The sequence below is a fragment of the Rhyacophila brunnea genome, unplaced genomic scaffold (assembly GCF_057557595.1).
Source record: "Rhyacophila brunnea isolate RB1 unplaced genomic scaffold, BYU_Rbru_1.0 scaffold_7, whole genome shotgun sequence".
NCBI lineage: Eukaryota > Metazoa > Arthropoda > Insecta > Trichoptera > Rhyacophilidae > Rhyacophila > Rhyacophila brunnea.
Window position 1 is genome coordinate 34536586 of NW_028233339.1, and position 18880 is coordinate 34555465.

General features: G+C 34.2%; 1 protein-coding gene across 1 annotated transcript in view; it reads left to right on the forward strand.

Moving 5' to 3' along the window:
* Positions 1-18880, forward strand: part of Vps13D (vacuolar protein sorting 13D) — a 61038-nt gene that overhangs the window by 18203 nt on the left and 23955 nt on the right. Inside the window, exons 21-40 of the mRNA XM_085957582.1 lie at positions 1835-2125; positions 2672-2965; positions 3486-3660; positions 3849-3989; positions 4851-5007; positions 5971-6141; positions 6573-6822; positions 7822-7958; positions 9055-9426; positions 9617-9785; positions 9916-10177; positions 10303-10465; positions 10774-10969; positions 12396-12653; positions 13658-13992; positions 14988-15127; positions 15253-15387; positions 16194-16353; positions 17580-17750; positions 17957-18310. Of these exons, the coding sequence (XP_085813708.1) occupies positions 1835-2125; positions 2672-2965; positions 3486-3660; positions 3849-3989; positions 4851-5007; positions 5971-6141; positions 6573-6822; positions 7822-7958; positions 9055-9426; positions 9617-9785; positions 9916-10177; positions 10303-10465; positions 10774-10969; positions 12396-12653; positions 13658-13992; positions 14988-15127; positions 15253-15387; positions 16194-16353; positions 17580-17750; positions 17957-18310 (4331 nt within the window). The remainder of the gene's footprint in view (positions 1-1834; positions 2126-2671; positions 2966-3485; positions 3661-3848; positions 3990-4850; positions 5008-5970; positions 6142-6572; positions 6823-7821; positions 7959-9054; positions 9427-9616; positions 9786-9915; positions 10178-10302; positions 10466-10773; positions 10970-12395; positions 12654-13657; positions 13993-14987; positions 15128-15252; positions 15388-16193; positions 16354-17579; positions 17751-17956; positions 18311-18880) is intronic.

Here is an 18880-nt window from a genome sequence, read left to right on the forward strand (position 1 = left end):
GTATGTACATAATATTTTCAGCAAAAAAGTTGATTGAAACTATGAATTATTTGGTAGAGTAGTGGCATATTACACCCTTGATTGTTGGGCCTCTCTTGATAATCCAAATTGCATAATTATTAGGCGTAAGCATGCCCCTGACCTCATAGTCAACAATGGACTTAACGCACATCTTAAATTCCTTGACTATCCGTCAAAATGTTTATTTTTCAGGTAAAGTCCCACGTCCTGTTTGTCGAAGCTGGCATACAAGGCGTGAATGAAATGGTAATGATTCAATGAAAGACGAAGTATGAAATTAATTGATTAATTTTAATATTAATTTGTATTGTATAAATATAGATACAGTATAACCTCGTTTTTACGTGCCCGGAATTCACGTTTTCCCGGCAATTGCGTGTAATTTTTTCAGTCCCGAAGTATTTCAGTACATTTAATACCCGCATTTACGTTTTTCTTTCCCGCGATTTACGTCGGATATATTCAAAATGTGCGAGTTACGCGCGCTTGACAATGATTGGGTCGTGACATTCGAACGGCGTAAGGTGTTTGGAGGGAAAACTCCGTGTCTTTAGAACGGCGCACGGTGATTGGTCGGCGAGCGACGCTGTGATTGGCCCGATTTTTCAATAAAAATTTAAATTGAATGTTGTTTTGTAATAAAACGTTATTTTTTTAGAAACATAAAATTTAAATGTTCTTTTTTCAATACCCCCCTTTTACATTTTCCCTCCAATTAGGTTTTTTTTTTCAGTCCCTTAAAAAACGTAAAATAGGGGTTATACTGTAGTTATAAATAAATAACAATGTACCTAATATGTAAGAATTGTATTCGTAAATAGTATGTCAGGAATTATGCCGAACGAAAGTGACGGAAGCCAAAGAAGTATGTAACGACGAAGTGACACATGCGCGAGAAAAAGGTCAGAGTGGGGTCGGCATCTAAAGAATAAACACCGGCCCGGCCCCATGACTCACGAATGTAACTTTTCCTTTTTTCATATATAATAACAACGTGAACAGAATATACTCAATAAAACCAGTCACTGTTTATCAATCGAAGTTTTAATATTCTATCCAATATCCGCTGAGCTAAAGTATGAACATATTGGGGAGAAATTAAGCACTTATCTCTGAAACCGTGGAAGCACAACCAGGTTACGTATTATATTTCGCCATAGCACAGCTTTCCATGAGCTGTCTTACCGAAAAGAGACAGCGGTGTAGCATTGAGATCAAAAAAATAATGTGTTGTTTGTGGGGCATTGCATTGGTGTAATGTCCTAATTATTTTATATTCAATAAGAACATTAATTTGATAGATACGACTTGATACTGATTTAAATATATTATATATGATATGATTGTTTTTCTAATTTACTTACCTACCTATTTTCTCATGTCTTTCCTTGTATTCTCGGGTTATTTATCATGTATTTTTTTAATGTTTTATTTAGAGCTCACAAAATGTAATATGCCCGACTGCAAACGTACAAATTTCCTTATATGCAATTTTCATTTGTTCCTCAAGAAGTTGCAAACCTCAAGATTTCTAATATCTTCTATCCCATAACAGCAACATTTATTTTGACCTTTTCCAGTATGGTAGTCACCTTTAAATTCGAAAATTCGGTGTTACACAGCAGAGGTGGTTACTCAACACAGAAGAAGACTTGTATACTGAAAGACCACAAGCCAAGAATTTTTTTGTGTGACTAGAATTATTTTATGAAAATAAATGCTTTAATAAGTGAATCATTGTAAACTGAAAATGCTATTTCATATCCCTGTTATTTTGTTAAGTAATTAAAAATGTTTTGTATTTTTTTTTTAGCTAATCAGGAGACAATTGTAGAGTTGATAGGGTTCGCAAAACGGGTGACGTCCGTGACCCAACCCGTAACAAGAAGAATCCCATCAGAAAATAACATGAAATCAAAGTCCCTAGGAAACTTCTCACCTGGCAATTCAGAAGATGAGTCTATGATAGTTCGGACAGAGATCACGTTTGATTTTCATCGACTCAGCGTGCTACTTCTGCGTGCGTCCATGCAAGATGGAAATGTTATTGGGAAGAAGATTGCTACAGCTACTATGAGTGATGCCAAAATACAAGCGACCGTCGGTAAATAATCCTTTACTTTTATTGGAGCGGGTCAAAGGTGAATCGGCCCAAGCCACAATTTTCCTGTTCGAGATTGATTTGGATTTGAAATGTCAAATAATCATTTCATAAATTAAAAAATGGCCCTAGCTAGAAATATCAAATCCACATTTCAAACAATATCTAATTTATATAATAAATTTAAAACAAGGTTTCAACCGCAAATTTAACAGATACCGTCATTCTGTCAAGTTAAATATTTTTTTTAGTGTGTAGGCATATTCTTTACCTTTCAAACAATGTATCATTCACTGCTCTGATTGAAATAGGCATGGCTAAGGTGACATCTTTAAGACATTTTATGTCAAAAGCTTGTTTCTAGAGAAATGTTTATGTTATGATTGATTTAATTAACAATTACTTGGTAGATAATGTTTTAAATAGTTCAGTACATAATAACATAATTCTATAAAATATTTTTCAATATCAATAGCTATTTCAGTGTAAATTTTTTTTCTTTTTTTCTTTCTAAATTGAATTAAAATATTGCTTGTTTTTTGTGCACAGCAAACACAGCAGTGGAAATGAATGGGTCCCTGGGCGGTCTTCAGATTGTATCTCTCTGTCCGGGCACCATGGTTCACCAGAGGATCGTGTCGGTGGGACACGATCCTCTGGCTCACCACAACATCATGATGTCTACTGACCTCCACCTCGCTCATACTCTCGCCCAAGAACTCTACCGCGGCTTGAACATGTCTTCTAAACCTGAGGACGAGGAAAAAGCTCTCACCTTCAATATTAAAAAGACTATGAACGATGTTGTTGATGATGATATTTCACATAAATCAGATAAAAATGGTGAGTTTTAGATTTTCATTGCTTGCAACAATGAGATTTACCATTTATAAGAATCTTTTGGCATTTAGGAAATATATACATTGCCAGATAGGTAATTTTTTTCTTTAGGTACCTGTTTATAATACTTACCATGTGAAAGACATAATTCCCTGTTTATATTCATTCTCTGAAATGAAACTTTTCCAATTTAATTAATGTTGTAAAATTTTATAGTTTGTCCATCTTTACCAGCAGTAGTGGCGACCTGGGAGTTTTTTTTCAGATCGGAGTGCGTTCTGTCATTTCTTAAGACAGTTATTATCATCAATATTATGGTAATATACAATAATTTCGAATCGAATCGAAGATAGTAATTTATCTGAGGTGATTAGAATTTTTGATTAGAAGACTATATTCCTGATCTTTACCTATTATCTTAAGAAAATTTATTTATGCTTAATTAATCTCTGCGAAAATTGCTTTGGTACAGTTTTAGTCAGTTCGCTTGGAATATTTACATGATTTTCTTTTGTATTCTCAGATGATGTGAGCGTCAGCATTTGTGTGCACATGGCGTCCGTATGGTACACCCATTCCGGAATATTCATCGGAGAAATACAGTCTTGTGCGACAGAATTTAAACAATATCTTTCGAACCTCGCCCGGTCTATCAAGGCTGCAGCTACCGATATGGCAATTGGCTTAGTTCAAACTAGGTAATATATAAATATTAGTAATAATACCCACAGCCACAGCTATCCGATATCTTTTTCGGTATTGTACAGTATGATGTTCCTTCTCCTTTTTTTCTTGACGTTTCAAGCGACCGTCTTCCTTCTTTCAGAATAAAATAATATTGTACAGACTTGAAATATATTTATTCTTTTATATGATCAATTTTCAGGGGCGAATCTCTGTACAGTAACCCTCGAGTGTCTGGTTCCATGGAATGGGTCTCTCCTCGAAGGCCGCGGTCAATAAGCATTGGCCCGCCTCAAGATTCTGACGCAGGATTGGATAACTTTTCATCAAGAATTCATTTACAGTATGTATTATTTATTACCAATATATAAATCAAAATTTAGATTCAGTTTAGTATTTTTGATTCTCAATTCATATTTCTTTCTCATTTGTTTATGATATCTAAAGATATGATTCTTTGGCAACTACTGTTTGTGGTAGTTGACTCAATTTGCAATGATATGTATTGATACCAGCCTGTTGTGACTAGAGTTGGGTATTTCCCGAGATAATCTCAATCTCGAGATTCGGGATTTCCCGAAATGATGAAATTCTGGATTCTCGAGATTCGGGATTAGCAGAAAAGAATTCTCGAGATATCAAGCAATTTAAAAAAAACCTGTAAAAATCCTAAAATCAGTGTAAAAACAGACAAATTCCAACAAAATATGATTTTTTCTTATTTATGTAAGAAGACAAACAAAATAGAAGTAGGAAAACAAAAATAATTCAAAACAATTATTAAAATAGAGTTTCAAAAACAAAGACTGACAATCGCGTACGCTTTTGAGACACAAAATTCTCTGATGTTGCAAAAATTTGTTGCGGATTTTGAAAGAGGCGATAAAATTTTCGTGTAGAGATTAGAGATAAAAACAATTCTGTTGATATATATTATATCTTAATTATTTCAAAAAAGTGTTCAATAGCGGGTTTTGAAATTTAGCGACACGTCATCTTTTCTATTTATGTATTAATAGGTAACTGTCGCTAATATACAATAGAATAGAAATATTATATACAGTCTAATAACGTATAGTTGAGTATAGTAATTTTCGATTTATTTTTTCACTAAAACAAAATATCTAATAGTTTTGCCATGTCAAATTCCTCCAAAGGAAATTATCATATTTCCGTAATTAATTCTTATTGTGCTGGTTTGTAGGATAGATGTTGTATTGGAGACACCGGTGGTGGTATTGCCTCGCTCTTCGACAAGTACTGAAGTGTTCGTCGCCCGTCTAGGAAATATCTCGATCGAAAATAACCCAAAATTGAATCATCACTATTCCATACAATTTCGAGATATCAATGTGTACTCGGTGAGTAATTTTTTCAGTCCTGTGAATAACGACCACCTCACAGTTTTGAGCCCAACATACATAACTTAAATATGAGATGCATTACTCTTACTGTTACCTTTGTAGTCAAAGTCATCAGGTATAGTCAGGTTACGGATCCTAAGATAAAGAATTCGTCTAAAAGATATTTAGATATGTTCTTCGTATATTTTTTATGATTTTATTTGTTCTTTTTTTTTAAATTTTGGTAATCTGGAAAAAGACTTTGCCTCGCAATCAAACTATTTAGAATTGCCGAGTTGAGGGCCTTGGGCTCATAGCCCCTTTATCTGTTGGATGAATTCAATTGAAAAAGTGAAATATAAATATTATACTTAATAAGTAGGGATTGCAATACCGAATGAAAATTTCAATACCGGTTTTTCGGTATTTCTTATTGAATACCGGTGTTAATACCGGTATTTCTTAAACATTAAAAAAAAGAAGTAGGTGCTTATAAATAAATATAGCTATTAAAATCTTTTTAAAATATTATTTTATAGCAAAAACCTACATACCTACATTTATTATGTTGACATGTATTGATCATAATTGTAGAACTTCCGGCTGCAGGAAAAGCTTCTTAAATTCAACGCTTGTACAGTCATCAATAATTATAGATTAATTCAATATTTTTGTCATGGATGTTTTCTATTTCGAAATAATATTATGATAATTCATCGCGACAATTACCTATTTATATAAATATATTTGATGAAATTTGTTTTATTATTTTTTCTCTGTTGGATTCACTCAATATATTTGCATTTTAGCAGCACATAACTTATAATTCATTTTCAAAAACGTAAACGAGTGTGCTTTCTTAATACTGAAAATAATTATATATTATATAATTTTGGATTTTTAAAACCGGTATTTCAGTATTGATAAATACTGGAATACCGGTATTGCAATCCCTATTAATAAGTTGTTTTAAATTTTCAGCTGGACATAGCAAATCATCTAAGCATTGATGGCGAATTTAACTCTGTAGAATCGTTATACAAGTGTGGATCTCAAGGAAAGCCCATTCTCCACGACACCACTTTACAATTGGTTGTGGAAAAAACATGTGCCTCACACGAAACTGATTCTCCTTGTGAACATTTTATTCAGGTATTTAGTAATTTTATTCATTAATTACATTTTTTTTTAACATGTGTCCACTCCTGGCAAGCAGAAAATACGACCATTTAAAATAAAACATGACAAAAACCATGAAAAACCATTTAAATGTGATGTTTGTTCTTACATAAGCAAAATGTTTTTCCCTTTAAAAACATGTAAAATAACACATACTAGAGAAAAACTATTGATGCAATTGCAATGCAACATCACTTGACTCCTACAGGTGTTGAGAGCTATCGATTTGCATTCTTTGCACCTTTTGAACATCCCAAGTCCCCTTTACCATCTTCTAATGCTCCAACACCCCTAAAAGGGTAGTAGTGCCCACTTAGGAAATCACTGATACGGTAAGTGAGGAGGTATTTTGACAGACTGTTGTATCTAATGGTAAAATAACAATAAGATTTAATGCTCGACAGGTAACAGGCAAAGTGATAACGCCCCTGAAAGTGTCTTTGACTCGGCATCAATACGAACAGCTGTTGGACACAGTGAGTACCCTGGCGGTAACATCGCCGGGGCCTGGCGCGGAGCCGCAGCCCTCCTTTGTGTCCGCAGCTGACTCGACTGGAGTCACCACACTCAGCATGGACCCTCACCTCAGGGCGCAGATCTTCAGCCCTCACCCCCTCATTAGTCCTTCTGTTGAATCTATTCAGCATATTAAAGGTGGGTACAACACTTATTCAGTTAATAACATAAGTTAGTAACGTAAAATTATTGCCAATCCAAACTATAATTGAAATTTATACTAATTTCAGTTTAACAATACATATTATATTCATTTCCTAGGCAATGAAAAACCTTAATATTTCGAATACAGATAATTTGTTAACACATTTACCATAATTCGAATTTTTCACCTCGCAAAATGATATTCATATACAATTGATGAAAACTAGATAGAAATACATAAAACATGCAGAACATGGGGAAGCAAAGTTGCGACTGAGAGTGTCGCATGCAATCAAACTGCCAGACTTTCATAAATAATACATAATTTTAATTCAAAGCATTAACTTAAACAATCATTTTATTACAGTAATATGAATAAAAAGACAGTAAGTAATAGTATCTTTAGAATTTAACTTTATGTCACACCATTTTTATAAGTGACAGCTGTATTTATGCCAATTGCAAGATATTCAAACAAGTTTGTCGTTTTCCTTCGGCACATTATAGTGCCTGTACACGTGCATGGATTTACTGGCAGCAATAGTGTGTATTTTAAACTATCGTGACAATAACTGTTTACACGTAAAAGTCCTGACTGTCTCTCCTTTCTCATTCTTCAAGAGTGAGCGAGACGCGATATTATCATTTTATGGTACTGTTTGACAAGTAGTGAAAATTGGTTAACCTCAAAATTCATTCGTAATTGGTTTTTTTTCCTGGCAGGTTCGCCACTATCGTTCTACTGCGCAGGCGCAGATCGAAAAATTCTCAACTGTCGTATGAAAATTCAGAAGCTTCCAAACTTTTTTGATTCATGCATGCAATCTTGCAACTGCAGGATAATACATGTTTACACGTACATTTTCTCATTATGGCTGCTATAATACGTACTAGAAGTAAATCCATGCACGTGTAAACGGGGTATTACTTCTCTGTGATTTTATATGTATTAAATAATTTGTAATTCATTTGAAAAAATTAACTTATTTTCAGTGAACTTTCAACTTCCCATATTTACCGTCGAACTGAGGGGAGATTTCGGTAAAGGAGAGCAGAGCTTAGTGGATTTATCTTTTAGAGATTTCTTCGTTGATTACGACAAGTGCCAGCTACATGAAACTAATATACAGGTAATTAAATGCTTTATGTGTGTCATACTGTATTGTAATATTATTTAATCATCTTTTTATAGATAGCTATTTCATTTTTGATTCACTTTGAAATTGGATAGCTGACACATAAGTTTTTGCAATTTGCCAGGACAATTTACACTTATAATATCGCTCCACGAGAAGTCCGTCATTTATTTCAGATGCGATATGTCTACCACCAAGGCAGGATGACAACATTGTATCACATATTTTTACGCGTTTGACTGTAATTATAATAGTAAAATTACAAAAACATAACTCAAAACTCTATGCTTGCACTTGTAAAAGAAAGAATTACAATGAATATTAGTTACCCAGAATGAACATAAATAAAAAATAGCGATTTGTTTGAATTTAGTAGACAAGAAATGTTATTATACATTTTACTGTCATACTTTTAATCATGGATCATTTCAATAGGGCAATATAAAAGGGCGGAGATTTTTAATCATACATATTACGATAATTCTTATGAGTATATAAAATTATATTATATTTTAGACATTCATCTATCTGGTCTCAAAGTCGGTTTATACACCCACGGTGGCCACGCGGCTTAAGCGTTGGACTATCACGCCGTGGGTCCCAGGTTCAAATCCTGGGTCTGGCGAGTACACATATTGTTTTTCAATTTGTGTGTGAGTCAGGGTATGGACCAAATAGGTTGAGCAAGTGGCTGACATCCATTTCTCGTAAAAAAAAACAAAAATCTGTTAATACAAACCTCTACTCTGTGGAGGCCCATATTATCCTATCAGGATCGGACATGGTCGGAAAAAAAAAAGTTAGATCATGCGATGTGCCCGGTGTACACATAGCAGTATATTATTGTTTGCAGTGTCTATCAATCACCTGTACGGACTGATGGATCAAAGTACATTTGATAATAATGGAAAACAAATGACATCTTAATTAATTTTACAATTTAGATTCACTTTAAGAATATTTATATTATTATTGTATTCACTCTAGAAGGAATCGAGGATTTTATTTATCTCTTTTGTTTGTAGTGATCAAATAACAATACTTTGATAGCAAAAATGAGTATTTAACTAATTCATAAAACATTTTTCAGATGTCACTACGGTCAATAACAATGGAAGACTTACTGAGAGAGGTCGATTCCCGTCACCGATTTATGATGGTCTCTCACAAGCCGCTTATTCCGAAATCTGATTTTGTCTCTCGATCCAGTCCAGACTTGAGGGTAGTCGGATACGAAGCTTTAAATATTCTCTCACAAAACACGTCCCTTTCAAATATGAGGTTCAGAAGCTCCTTGCCCGATAAGTTGAATAAGAAACACAATATAGAAAATATTCCTGCTCCGAATGCATCAAATCGAAGATCCGACAGAGACATTTCTTTCCCACAAGATAATCTTGTTTTGATATCTATTCAACTGAGAGACCCTCAACAACCTCTCTTCAACGACAAATATAAAAATGTAAGCGCACAAGACAGTTATTTTATATGTTAGATAATATATGCCCATATTCATTTTGTGGTACTTAGACAACTATTAAATAATTTGAAGCATTTATGTAGAGAATTAAATTTTTCCAAAATGGTTACAATATGTAACTTTTTATTAATTGGGTAATTCTGATTTCTTGATACATTGTTTTATTTTGTAGGTTCGTAAGGTCACGAAAATAGATTTCAACTGCCTAGATCTGGTGGTAAGTGTTGACAGTTGGGTAGTGGTGCTCGATTTCTTCGGAATGGGTTCAGAAGCGGAGTCAAACAGCGATAAGAAATTGCATTCAACCAAAAAAGACAACAAATCACAGCCTGTTGAAATAGGTAAATAATCCTGTCATACTTATACTTGAAGAATGGATTGGTGTCAAATAAGACTGTTGTGTAATTTAAAAAAATCAGTGATTCTAAAATGACAGACAATACATTTAATAATCCTTGCCATTTTGTGCAGGTGAAACGGAAACAGAAATGTCTGTGAGATCTTTGAACGTGGTCTTATTGAGGCCTCAGCGGGAAGTGTGCCGCGCCAATATATCTGGACTAGAAGTTTTGGTGATCGGCGGAAGTGCTTCTGAACCAGGAGGAGACGGCGGCCGCCGTATATCTGGAACTCTCGGTTCCATGTCACTCACCGATCTCTCCCCTCATGGTCGAATATGGCGTGAGCGATTTATATCATCTGGCAAGGAAGCGCTTAATTTTCAATATGAGAGGTATTTAAAAAGTCCATAACCTTAATACACATTCTGTTATTACGCGATGAAAAGTTGTTATTCATATTCTTCAAAATGATGTATGACCTTAGTTATATTATTATGTTTGATTGTTTATTTTCCAGATTTCGCCCTGCTGATGCTTTAATAGCCGATTGTGATACAAGACTACTAATCGAGATGAGTTCTATTGTCTATGTCCACACAAAACGGTTTATAGGGGAGATTCAGGCGTTTTTCCGAGAATTTTCTCAACTCCAAAGTGTCATCAGTCAAGCCAGGCAAAAGGTATTAACCTTTTATAATTTAGCAAACTTTAACAGCTTAAGTCTTGAATTATGCGTAATTTAATAACAATTAGAACCGGTTCCATCCACATGGACTCATAATCTCACGATTGAAAATTCTGCGTGGGATTGTAATCCATGGTATGCGTACACAATAATACGTACATATGTACGTATTTTATTCAGTTATCACACTTCAAGACCCAAGTGAATTTGTTGAAACTCGATTATTATTTACCATGGATTATTTATTTTTTATCATGGATTTCTTTTTTCTTAAAAATTAATTGGCTTTTTATTTTGTTATAGGTTTCCGTTACAGCAAATTCTCGATCCACCCGTATGCAGATGTCAATTGAATGTTTTTCTTCCGCCATCTTGGTTCCGGTAAGCAGTGGAAGCACGTCTGCTCTTGTCGCTGACTTGGACAAACTTTCTGTCCACAACACGTTCAAGAAAGCCGGCACAGATGGAACAATCAGTACTATTAGAGATCCAGATGATCGTAAGTTTTTTTAATTTTCCATTTTAGTTATCATAACCCTTTCTTTATATGCACTACATTGTCTATGGAATTAAGTGGGTTTCTTGTAATCATAGATTTTTTCTAAATGAAATGTATATTTTTCTACATTCATACAGAAAAATGGAACGTTGAGAGTGACAATTAATAAATATTATAGTAATGGTGATTTTCTGTATAACAGTTGGGTGATATTATATAAAATTTAGTCCAAAAGTCCAAAAAGAACTTTGAAACTAAATAAATTCTACATTTGCTAACTAAAAATAAACAATAAATAAAGTAATTGGTTGAAAATTGAGTGGACTGTATGGAGGGTTGTTGGGATCGACGACGGAAGTGTGGGAGCACATACTAACTTTGATGTTGAATAATGACAATTAGCACAGGATGCGCTCTAGAATAAACTGTTAACACACGACATTTTGAGAATTCTTATGATTCACTGTGCGCTGTTAACTGAGGCCAAACATTCACTGGTGTTATATCATCCTGTGGTCGTATGCTTCTCAAATTTCATTAATATCGGTGACTGGGTTTAGTGGTTTAGAATCAAGGCAGCAATAATAGGTACTTATCTTAATTGGTAGCCAGCGTCAGGATCTTTCCAAACTTCATTCTCAACGTATTTGCTCTTACAAATAATTTAATTAAACAATTTTTTTAGATTCAAGAATGTAATACATACTTATTCTATATTCAACATACATAATTCATAAAAGCAGAAACGCCTCAGTAACATGACTTAGTTATTTTCATCATAATTAAGTAGGGTTTCTGAAGTTAATGTTAAATATTAATAGTGTTGCTAGTATTGAACTACCAAAAAGACAAAAAATATTATGTTACCATAGGTAAGATAGGAATTTGTGGTAAAGAATATTTAAATTGAAATTATTATTAGCAATTTTAAATCATCTGTTCCCAACCTTAAAAAATACAGTCAATGAATAATATGAAACAATATTACAGTATTACGGTACTAGTCGGTTATCCTGGATACAGCGGCAAACACATTGTTAGGATAACCTAACCTAACCAAACCTAAACTAACCCAAACTAACAAATAATCCAGTATATCGGCTATTTTAAAAATGTGTTTGCCGCTGTATCCAGGATAACCGACTAGTACCGAAATTACTTATTTCGATTTCACCATTTGTCTTTAAATACTGCAGGATGGAGCATATAGACCTCCTCTTAGGATTGATAGTTAGCCATTCACTCAACCTCTTGAATCATGCCCCAGATTAAAATACACAGTAATATATTTATTGAAAAAAAAAAAAAATGTGAATTTTACTAGCGGGGTTCGAACCCACAACTTGCTGATCACATATGCAATATATTTATTTCTGCTGTACAACAAATGCGTTGTGTTTACAATTTCTTTTATTCATTGTTTTAGCTGTGAGGGAGCTTCTGGATGTTATGACTATACAGTTGAACAATATGGATTTATATTGTGGTGAGAGATTTGGCACAGGAATCGAATCAGAATCAAGAAATGTGGCTAACAATGTGAACACGCCAGGAGGTGGCGTTGACAGAAATTGCTTACTCATCGGACCAGTTGGAGTGGTGATCCGGCAAGGCCCATCATTGCTGGCTGACAAGTGCATTTTAGTATTGCAAGTTGAAAAAAACCTTGAAGACTATCATAATGGTATGTATTCATCTCAAACCATTCTCTTCTTAGTTTTGCCTCTTTTTACATGTCATTGCTGACAACCTTATAAAAATGAAAAGAAAACACTTAAATCTCTGGAAATTTATGGAGCGACCCTGGCAACAGCAACTAAAAAGAACATGCAAAATTAATGTTGTTTATTAATGGCCCACATGCTCAGCGTACGTCAAAATGGAGCTTTTATGCTATTTTCAAAGCATGATCTTGGACATTCCTTAAACGTTGTAGATAATCTATTTACATAATTTTGAAGCCTTATTATCCTTTATATTTATTTTAAACATTTGATGACTGCATAAAGTATTTTTATTACATAAAATAGTATTCTTTTAAACCTCACGCTCTAATGTTTTAGAATATAGTCATATTTCAGTACGTCCATGTGAAGTGGTGTTAAGATTTTTTATATTTATTAATTTTTAAAAGCATTTATAAAACCATTAGTAAAATTTATGTCGACATTATTATAGTGAAATATTTACAATAAAAAATTATATTGATAATCTCTGTGATCCCAAATTTGACAAGAATTAGGCATTTTATTATTCAAAAAATGGACAAGATTTACACATTTAAAGATAATTTTAAAGATACTGATTATATGCTATGTATTTGACCATTCAAATGTGATAATATTCTACGAATAATGTTTGCTATAAAATAATTATTGACCTAAGAATAAGGTAGTATTTTTTTGAAATACCCCATTTCTATTGGCATTTCCCAGTGGCTAAGCTACAACATACGGCCGTAGCCATAAATTGACAAACAATGAATGAAGTAGGGAGTAAGATCATGTTAACGCGCGTGTTTAATATTGTATGTACAATACTCATACAAATAATGAAATTTAAATAAGAATGAATTAAAATGAAGCATTTGATATCTATGGTGGTCAAATGACTACTCATAACCAGTATTTTCACTAGTTTACAATGTCAACTACCGTTGATTTGTACTTTTGATAATTATTATTTTAGTGGCTGATATGAGTATCCAAGGGACACTTAACACCCTCGATGGTGCAATCGACCTTGTCCAGTACAAGGTGATAAAAGGTTTATTGGCAAACAATCTCGGTGAAAACACAGACGACCTGTATGTCTCGGAGCTCTCCTATATCCCTCACTCTTCCACCCTCACTGATGACAAAGTCTGGATCCTGACTTCCATACGGTTGGATTTACTCAATGTGACATTACGCCTGGAAACTGAACACGGGGAATCTTCCCTGGCCTGTATCAATTTTATAAAATCTCGACTGGTTGTTGAAACTTTCTCTGACATGACTCAAGTAATAGATCTATTGTCTCAGGTAATTACAACTATCACATGTTTAATGGATAATTATTTTTTATAATCACATTGCAGCGTTGCCAAACTATGTATGTACCTAGCTGTTTTTTTGCAGTCTGATAAGATGTGTAGCAAAAAAAAATTCAAAAGTTGTTTTTGCAGGTGTATTGATTTTACATGTCCCTTTGCAGTCTGTTGAATTCCCGCAAAAAAAATATCTAAGGTAGAAAGCCTACAGAAGGCAGCATGGCGTAGTGAGGTGTATTGCTCAACTCACACAAAAAGAAACTCCACAAGGAATCAATTAACGACGATTTCAGATCGATTGGACCAATAACATAAAAAATAGGCCTGAAGCGTGAGAGGCACCTGGCACATTGTATTTTGGCTGTGGTCGCACCACTCGTAAAGTTAACACCCACGCTGTCACAACACTGCCTTATGTTGGTTTTACTATAAAGTCTTCTAAAAGATGCTTTTTATTAGTTAGGGCATTTTTCGTAATTATTCGAGACAAGACTATTATTTTTATGTTGTATATGACATATTATTTTTGGAAATTAGTTATATTTTCTAAAACCCCAGCTGCAGTCCGTTACCTTTTGAATTTTGTAGAAATACTATCCTATTAATAATGATTTTTTTATGATATTTTAATAAGGGGTCTTTTCTGAAACTCAGTTTTTTGTTGAATATAAAGTAGTAAAAATATGCAGATCTTAATGCACATAATGATAGATAATATCTCTTAATAATATTGTCCGAGGACACTCGATGGAATTTGAATTTAAATTCATTAAAATAATAGATATTACAGCGTATACGTGGTAGACACCATTATTATGGTTTTGAAACAAGGTGCTTCTTTTTGTTTTATAATCCATATCGTAGAATTCACAGAAAAAAATTCTATACCATACAAATAGTAGATATTATGTTGGCTTGTAAATCAATAGCTCTATATTTTGTATTGTAGCTATTATATTATAATAATTTATTCATATTTATTTGTAGGAGATATCGTTATCGGACACTCGTTATAAAACCGATCCGGTTAATAAAAGGTCAAATGTCTTCACAAATATCGTAAAGCCGATGGGTTTGGAAATGGATAATAATGGTCAACATTCAGTGCAAGCAGAGGTTCATGCAAGGTATATTTTTGAAGCAGTTACCAATACATATTTATATAATGTATTATATATATATATATATCACAGATTAAAATGTGGTTAAAACACTTCACGATTCTCTTTTTCATTTTCGGTAATTTACACAGGAAGCGCAAAGAGCATTCTGCTTACACGATCCTTGTAAATAATATGAGGCTTATGGCGATTTTGGATTGGTGGCAAGCAGTCAACGAATTTATCATGAGTCCGCCCACGGAGGATGTAATTGATTTGAAAATTGGGTATGTATTGTCCTTCATAATTTTTAGATAAAAAAACTACAGAAGAGAATAATTGTCTCGCTAAATTTCAAAACCCGCTATAGCACTTTTTTGAAATAATTAAGATATAATAATATATTATATCAATGGATTCGTTCTCTACACGAAAATTTTATCGCCTCTTTCAAAATCTGCTATGATTGACTGTCATTTATGAAAAAAAATCAATGCGTCTATCAATTTCCGCTATAACACTGCTGAAACATTCAAAAATCTTTTTAGTTCAAAAAGTTTTTATTGATTTTCTCAACATAATGAAAAAGTGTTATAGCGGGTTTTGAAATTTAGCGACAAAATTATTCTCTAGTACCTAATTATAACTATAGTGGAACTATTCAATACTATTGCGCAGGAATTAGACAGCATTGTTACGGTTACTATCCTTGAGGTTTCCAGGTACTATTTCCAGGTTCCAATCCCGGGTCTGGTAAATGCACACCGTTTTTTGATTTGTGTTTGAGTGTGAGAGTGTGGACCTAATAGGTTGAGCAATTGGCCAACATCCATTTTTCGTAAAAAAACATAAATCCGTTAATACAAACCTCTACCCTTGGAGGCCCATATGACCTTATCAGGATCGAACATGGTCAAAAAACAAAAACTTGACTTGCACTTGCATGAGACTTATTGAATCGCATTCTCTCACTCAGCGCCGCTCCGCATATAGTTATCAATAAAATACTAAAATAATTCAATTGGTATATTGATACCCGGCATTAAAAAAAACTTCTATTCACTTGTTTGTATTGATATGTATCTGATTCTAGCAAAAACACTTACACTGAAAGAAACGGGGGATTTTCTCCAAATCACAGAATGTCTCCAATAACAGAGCCACAATTTGAATTGAAGTTAAACATAACAGAGTCGCAAGTAGTTTTTGTTGAAGATACTTCGCAATGGGACACTAATGCTGTTATACTCAAGGTAACTCTTTTGTTATATATATCATAACGTCACTGTTCTGGCAGAAGACACTAATTCGAAAAAATTACATATTGAGTTAAATATACCAAAATGTTCCTTATTTCAAACTTTACCGTCTGGAAACCTTCTTAATAATTAAACAGTCTTTATTTTAAAGTCATCTTTTTTACGATTACTTAATAAACTTACATGATAGACCATTTTAAACATTTTAACAACTTCAAAGTCAAATTACTCAAAACTAGTATTCTCCTATCATATCTATAATATCTAGTGATATCAGTCCATTATGTCACCAATGTGTACCACTGAAAGAATTTGGTTTTGTTGTATACATAAGAAAACCCTGCATGTTACTGTCGTAAAATTGTCTCTTGCATATTGTCAAGAGTTGTGATCCATTTCAACAAAACACACATCCGACATACGGAGCATTCCCCACACAGGATGGAAGAAAGAGTCTATTTGTCACAGCATCCTCAGAAATTATGCTGACAACACCTTATATGTATCATTTTATAATTACCCGTAAAATTTTTCACTCATGAAGACAGTGCCTTTTGTTATGTCATAGGTACCTATATACTTATAATCATCAGCCGGAATCGGTCCAATACTGGATGAAGGCTCCCCTAACTCATTCCACTCTTCTCGGTCCCTAGATCTTCGCTGCCATCTAGATCCACCAAAATTTATGAGTTTGTCTATCCAGCGGGTTTTAGAGTGTCCCTGTGGACGTTTAGTACCCCTTGGGTACCACTGTACGGTGGCATCTAGCCCATTGCCATTTCATCTGTGATAACGAGGTCTATCACATCGCATATTCTTGTCTGTTTCCTTATCCATTGGTTTCTTTTGTGATCTTTCCGCATTATGCCCAAGATGCATCTTTCCATGCCACGTTGTGCTACTTGTAATTTTTACATTTCACCTTACATTAAGAGTCCATGTTTCACACGCATATGTGAGCATTGGTAGCACACATTGGTTGTAATCTTTACGGTTAAGACACAGTGGGTGGTCATTTTTGAAGATACTATTCAGGCACACAAACGCACTCCATGCCAGTTAGGTTCTGTGAAAAATGTCAGAGATAGACATAGTTGTTGATCCACTCAATTTGAGTGCCATTGATGAAGATTGGTTTTGGTTCAGTATAGCAATTATTATAATTTAATTTAATTTGTTAAAATCATTACATTCATAAAGTTTATGTTCGATTACAGAGCACAACCGTGATCTCGTATAAGCCAGGAAGTGAACCTAAACCACTTTCATGTGTTTTAAATCACTGTGAAGTATTTTCATGTGTTTTGGGGATGGAAGAAGAAACTGCCTTGTCTATCATAGATCCTGTCACTGTGCAAATCGATTTAAGCGCACTGAAGGTTTTGAAGGTAAGAAATTATCGATATTTATATTGTTTATATAATTAAAATTCTATTAAAGTTGTAAAATATTATAGTCAACCCAAATATACTTAGTTTTATCTTTATAGTATTATTTTTCTCTTGAACAATACAATTTTGTGCACATAGCTGGTTTTGTAAAATCAACGATCATACAATACCATTAATTTTTATAATATGTTTGTTTACCTTAGATCCAATCACCTCAACTGAGCGTGAGATTGTCATACCACGATGTACGCATGCTGATGAAGATGTTTGAGTCATTACCGCAGCAAACAAGAGGCGCGCGGGCGGCCACGGAGTCGAACACTCTGCCGGTCAATCAGAACAGGGAGAGCATTCAGAAACTGTGCGGACTCGGCTTTTCAGCCAAAGACTGTGCCAACGCCCTTTCTATTTGTGACGGCCGTTTAGAGCAAGCCGCGCTTTGGCTCACTGAACATTCCATGGCCGTCACCTCACTACCGGCGCATCACTTTCAGCATCACGCCGCCATGAAGGAACTGCAAAACAACTCTTCGTCTTTTGCTTTCGAATGTGTTCAGGTACTCATAAAGTCATGTTATTTTTATCACATATAAATCAGTCCAACGATGAACGAGTGGCACGTTGTTAGGTTATGAAATTTTTCGAACTTGCGTCTAGCAAATTCACATTCGATACCTTACTTCTATAGAGTAACAACTCAAAATACCGTCTTCTAAGATAATGGTGTTTAACTGCCGTATTCATATACATTTGAACTGTGTTCAACGTAGTAAGCCGTTTATCGGCCGATTAAGGAAACTATAAAAAATGCATACGTCACGAGATGCGCACAGGAATGCGCACCAAACTTAAAATGGCGGCGATCTGCGCGAGCTGTCAGTGTCACTTTAATACACAATGACTTCATCACAACAAACGTTTAGTAGGAGGCTTGAAACCTTCGTAGGTTTTATAAATTATTGCGAAAATGTGTGTGAAACAGAAAGGAGGAGACGCTTGCGACTGCAAAAAAGATACATCAGAGATTATCAATGTTTCCCTATCGGCACAGCTAACTAATAATTCCTTTTCATCTTGCGTGAAGTTAACTGCCCGTCGTCGTTGTGCCACAATAGGATTCATGATGA